Source organism: Chinchilla lanigera, unplaced genomic scaffold (assembly GCF_000276665.1).
Source record: "Chinchilla lanigera isolate Chin_1 unplaced genomic scaffold, ChiLan1.0 scaffold00003, whole genome shotgun sequence".
Taxonomy (NCBI): Eukaryota; Metazoa; Chordata; class Mammalia; order Rodentia; family Chinchillidae; genus Chinchilla; species Chinchilla lanigera.
The window spans coordinates 11416324-11421981 of NW_004955404.1; the positions used below are offsets into that span (position 1 = coordinate 11416324).

At 43.6% G+C, this 5658-nt stretch overlaps 1 protein-coding gene across 1 annotated transcript; it reads right to left on the reverse strand.

Annotated features, from left to right (window-relative positions):
* Positions 1-4640: 4640 nt before the first annotated feature.
* On the reverse strand, positions 4641-4848 carry Atp5i (ATP synthase, H+ transporting, mitochondrial Fo complex, subunit E). Its single transcript, XM_013517042.1, is given in 3 exon segments — positions 4641-4661; positions 4664-4722; positions 4725-4848. Coding segments are annotated over 3 exon segments (204 nt in total).
* Between the last annotated feature and the right edge of the window lie 810 nt (positions 4849-5658).

Consider the following 5658-nt stretch of genomic DNA (forward strand, 5'->3'; position numbering starts at 1 on the left):
AAAAGACACAGCTAAGTGGGGACTAGAGTGCTGACAACCGAAGGCTAATGAGACATTAAGGCTATGGCTACAAGCAGAGGAGACAACACAACAGAAGAGCTTGACACAGGTCACAGCCAAAAACAAAAACAAAACAGGAGACTGTATTCAGATAAGCCACCAAAGCGGGGGGTGGGGGAGGGGAGCTCCTCCTCCATATGGTGACCAGGAAAAAACATTTAAACAAATCAAAGAGGCCCTGACCCAGGCCCCAGCCTTAAGACTGTCAGATATAACCAAGCCTTCCTTCCTATATGTCCATACACACACCAAAAATGGCCGTAGAAGTCTTAACCCAGGTCATGAGATCCTGACCTTGTCATGTGACACACTTGGCAAAACAGTGAGACTCCAGCCCTAAGGTGGCCTCCGTGCTTTAGGATGCCTGCTGCCACCATCACCTTGCTGATGCAGGGAGCTAATAAGCTGACTTTGGGACAACAGCTGACCGTTCGGGTACCACACTCAGTTGTAACCTTAGTGGGTGAGAAGACACCACTGGCTGTCAGATCTGAGGATGACTCAGTATCAGGGGCTTTTATATGAAAATCCCTGCATGTAACTGTGGAGAAAATGAACACCCTTAACCAGCTACCTTGTTTCTACTCAAACCAGGAGCCCCTCTGCCCCTGACTGTGTGGTTATACTAAAAAGGGTCCAACAACAGGATATGCAATGGTGACTCAACTCCGGTTGAGGCCCAGTCTCTGCCTACTGGAACCTCAGGACCAAAGACAAAACTAATAGCCTTGACAAAGGCTCTTTTGCTGGCAAAGGATACAAGAGCTAACATCTATACTGACTCCAAATATGAAAAACAGGGCTCCGACATCTGAGAAAAAAGATAAAATACAAAAAAATTTACAGCTCCTAGGTGCTATATCGGACCCAAGAAAAGTGGGGGTTATATACTATGGGGGGACACCAGAGGACTGGACCAATAAAAGCCAGAGAAAACCAAAAGAATAACAGGCAAGAAAGCAAAGTGGGTTGCTATGACAGCCCCACAAAGGGGGGCCTAGCTCTGTCTCTCATCCCACAGCCATTGCTCCCAGAGACCCCAAATAACTCTCCAAATGAAAAAGTCTGGTTTGCCCGAGAAGAAAAATGTATAAAGGCAGATAATAAACATCACTGACGGGAGGCTAGCCATCCCTGAAGTGCTGGGCACCCATTTCATAAAGCAGTTCCACCAGGAGTCTCACACGAGAAAGAACACTGAAAACATTCCTAGGCTGCCATTGAGTGCCAGGACTCACTACTGTCAGCTCAGGCTGTTTATAAACAGTGCTTGACCTGTACACAAAACAGCCCAAGGCCAGGGCTCACCTGGGCCCCAGGTATCCAGGAAACAAGACTTACCACCTGTACAAACTTGCTTATAGATTTTACTAAATTGCCTCTAGCTAGTGGCTATTGAAATATGTTAGTGCTTCACTGTCCCTCCTCAAGGTGGGTTAAAGCTTTCCCCACCCAAACAAAAAACACATGAGAGGTGACCAAGGTGCTGTTAAGAGACATCATTCCAAGATTTGGATGACCCCTGACCTTAGCATTGGACAATGGACGCACACTCATAGCTGAGCTAATCCAAGAGCTCACACAAATGTTAAAGATAAAATTTTCACAGAGTTTACCAGCCACAGAGCTCAAAAACAAACAATAACAGCAATGACAAACACATACATCAGACATTCAAACAATTGTTAAAAAATATTGTCCAAAAACCCACTTGAGCCAGGCATGGTGGCGCACGCCTGTAATCCCAGCCCTCAGGAGGCTGAGGCAGGAGGATCATTTCGAGTTTGAGACCAGCCTGGGCTACAAAGTGAGCTCAAGGCCAGCCTGAACTGTATAGCAAGACCCTGTCTCAAAAAGACAAAACAAACCAACAAAAAAAAACCCACTTGAGATCAAATCCTGCCCATGGTACTCCTCTGAGTTCAGTGCACCCCCTCCAAACAAACTCGGTATTCCCCTTACAAAATCTTGTGTAGCTGGCCTCACCCAATCGTAGATAAAATTAAGGGTGATCTCTATAAGTCAAAAAATTAATGTTAAAGAGAGACATACAGGCTTTAAAAGTAGGGATATAAGACCTCCATAACTGCAGAAAAAATGCTCGTGAGTCTGACAGACCCACTACACCCATTCAAACCTGGAGATTTTGTTTTGTTTAAAATAAAATAAAATCCAACCACTGTGGGGCTCATATGGGATGGCCCCATACTGTAATGTCGTCCGCTCCCTCTGCTGTTCAAGTTACAGAAAATGCCTTAGATCTACCATAGTCAGCAGAAGCCAATGGCCCAAGACAAGTGGACCAGCCAGCAGGATCCAGACCACCAGAACCAGCTGATCTTGTAACGAGATCAGGCTGTCACCAGAGACAACAGCCCTGTTCTAGTCATCCTGGAAGCTGATCAGTCTACTCACTGCTGAAGCTTGAGGCTCTACGTGGGGATACAATGACAACATAAATCTCTTTTTCCTTTTTGCTATAATTCCTTCTGTTTCCAAAAGGGAGCCAACCCCCCATAGCAAGGTAAATGTGAATGATAATGATGCTGCCTTTAATTTTAATAACTTACTATAGAAAGCATCAAAGTGGGGAATGAAGTGAGACTTAAAGACCAATTCCCCTCAAACTCCCCCGCTCCTCTCTATGGCTACAACTTCTTGTTCTGGTGCAGATAAGATTGGCAACTATGTCCTGTGAACAGAGTTTATGTCATCTTATTCTCGTAGGATTCATAAGGCTCTGTCTTCTGTCAAGGCTAAGTTACAAATTGCTTTCTCTTGCCTTTGCATCCTGGCTTGCCCCCCACCTAGTTTCTAAAGACTAACTCCCTCAGCCAAATGTATAACACTAGAGCCTTTCCTTTGTTCTGACACCCACCCCTTTAGACACCAGTTTGGCTGGGTCAATGTGCATCTAAAATCCTAGAAATAAATCCTCCTTTTTTCCGTTGGTCTCTCTGATCTCTTCGATTCTTCAACAGTTCAGTCTGAACTCACTATGTAAGCCCAGACTGGCCTCGCACTTGCTGTAATCCTCCTGCCTCAGCCTCCCAAGTGCTAGTGTTGTAGGAAGCTGAGTTAGATAGAAATACAGGCAGTCAGACAGGGCCAGGCCCTTGAAGGAGCCAGTATAGAAAACAAGATATCTTCTTGCAGATGGAGAGGCAGTACTTGCTTTGGGCCAGATCTCAAAACAAAAGATTAAACAAACACACTCACATACCTCCCTAGGGATGGACCTCAGGGATTGATATTCTAAATAGGTAGCAATTACCTTGAAGAGTCACTGACCCAACCCCCTGCAGGAAAAGCCCCTGTTTTGTATTTATGCCTGCTTGCTATATGACTCACTTTCCCATTTGATCCTAATTTAATCAATTTTACCTAAGCAATTCTTATTGGCTGATCATAGTTTTGTCCTACCTCATGTGCACCTTGTGATTTCCCATTTTTCCCCTACTTGGACCTGCCTCACCTTGTGGTTTTGCTCTATTAAGTCCCTAGAGAAGACAGAGTCATGGGCAACCCACTGGGGGGGTGCTTATCTCTCTCTCTCTCTCTCTCTCTCTCTCTCTCTCTCTCTCTCTTTCTCTCTCTCCTTCCTTCCCTTCCTCGCTCCCTCTCTCCCTCTCTCTTCCTCTCTCCCTATCTTCCCACTCTCTCTCTCACAGAAGCTTTCTTTCCCTCAATAAATATATTCTGCTCTTAACCTCCGTTGTTCCTAAAATTCATTCTTCAATTTTAGAGAACACAAAATTATCTCAGATATTGTTCAGGTTGGGAGTTTTTCTCCACTGTATCACTAGGATTACAGACATATGCACCATACCTAGCTCAGGAATTTTAACTATTTTTACAAAACAATTAAGACAAAGAGTAGAGCTAGATTTTTTTTTTTCTTGTAGTGCTAGGATTTGAATCCAAGGCCCATACATGCTTGGCAAGGAGTCTACCACTGAACTACATCCTTAGACCTATTCTGTCTTTTTTTTGTTGTTTTGTTTTTTGAGACAGGATCTTGCTATGCAGTTCAGCCTGACCTTGAGCTCACTTTGTAGCCCAGGCTGGCCTCAAACTTGCAATGATTCTCCTGCCTCAGCCTCCCAAGTGCTGAGATTACAGGGGTGCACCACCACGCCTGGCTATTCTGTCATTTTAAAATGAAATATTAGTAATAATTTTCTAGAAAAGGGTGAGTTTTTACCTAAAGAGATAATTAAAATTTTTATTTTATCTTTTCTCTTTCATAACATTACATATATATGAATACTTCAGAATAAATAGCCAATATTTAGTGCTTACTGTAAACAAATACTGTGCATAGCACTGCAGAATTACAGTTCTGTCCTCACCTTCCCATTATAAATGAAGGAATGAAAGCTCCGTGAGATTAATTAACTGGCCTAAAGTCACATAACTAGTCAGTTTAAGAGCCAGGACATAATCTTAGGGTTCTGACCTCAGACCTCAGAGCCCACATTCCTGGTTTCTTCTTTTGGTTCATTTGTTTGTTATTTTCATATAACTGGGAAGCTTTATTAATCTGCTGGAGCTGGGGCCATGCAAACTGCTGGCACCTCTCACTTCAGTATGCTGTCATCCGGGCTTCTGCCAGTTCCCCCTCGATCCGTTTCAGCTCATCCTTCCTCTTCTCTGCTGCTACCTCCTCTCCTCCTCTGCGTGAGGCTTCGGGTAACTGTAGCGCTTGGCTGCGCAGGCGATGCTGACAACCAAGGTGAAGTAGTGGCCAAGCTTGATGAGAGGAGAGAGCTGTACTGGCGGCACCATCTTGCGCCTGACCTTCCTGCTAGAAGTCTTTGTTTTTATTTTTTGAGACAGGGTGTTACTACGTAGTTCAGGCTGGCCTTGAACTCACTGTGTGACCTAGGCTGGCCTCGCCTCAGCAAGTGCTACATCATAGGCATGCGCCACTGCCCTGTAACCACTATATGGTTTATTTATTGTTACTAATGACTCATTTCTTTCTTACAAAACAGTGCTTAAGGATACATAATTTCCATTTCAAAACAAGTACTTAGAAAAATAACCCAATCTTAACTACAGAAAATAAAAACACAAATGGTGCAAGTTCATGGGTCACATAAGGAAGGTCATAATATTGTTTCTGATTTTATAGCCAATGCAGAAAAATTTTAAGATAGTATTTTAAGATAGTATTTTAGGATGGATGAATAACAATTGGGCACGTGACTACTGTGTATACATATATATGTACATATATGCTAATTTTGGTGTTTAATTCTTTTATTTTAAAGAGAATAGTACAAAAAAGAACAATAGCAAAATACAAACAAAACAAAGCAAGGACAATTCTTGACCTTCATAAAGCACTCAAGTAATAAATGCATCACTTTGGTGCTACGGGTTGAGCTGCACGCCCCACCCACCCAGTGCAGATGTTGAAGCTCTGACCTTCCATACTTCAGAATGCGGCCTTATCTGGAAGCAGTCTTTACAAAAGTAATTGAATTACAGTGAGGTCGTTAGTGTAGCCCAGTGCAGGGTGACGGGTGTCCCTGTGAGAAGAGAATCAGGTTGTGGAGACAGCCGTGTAGAGAGGAAAGACAGCACGAAGGG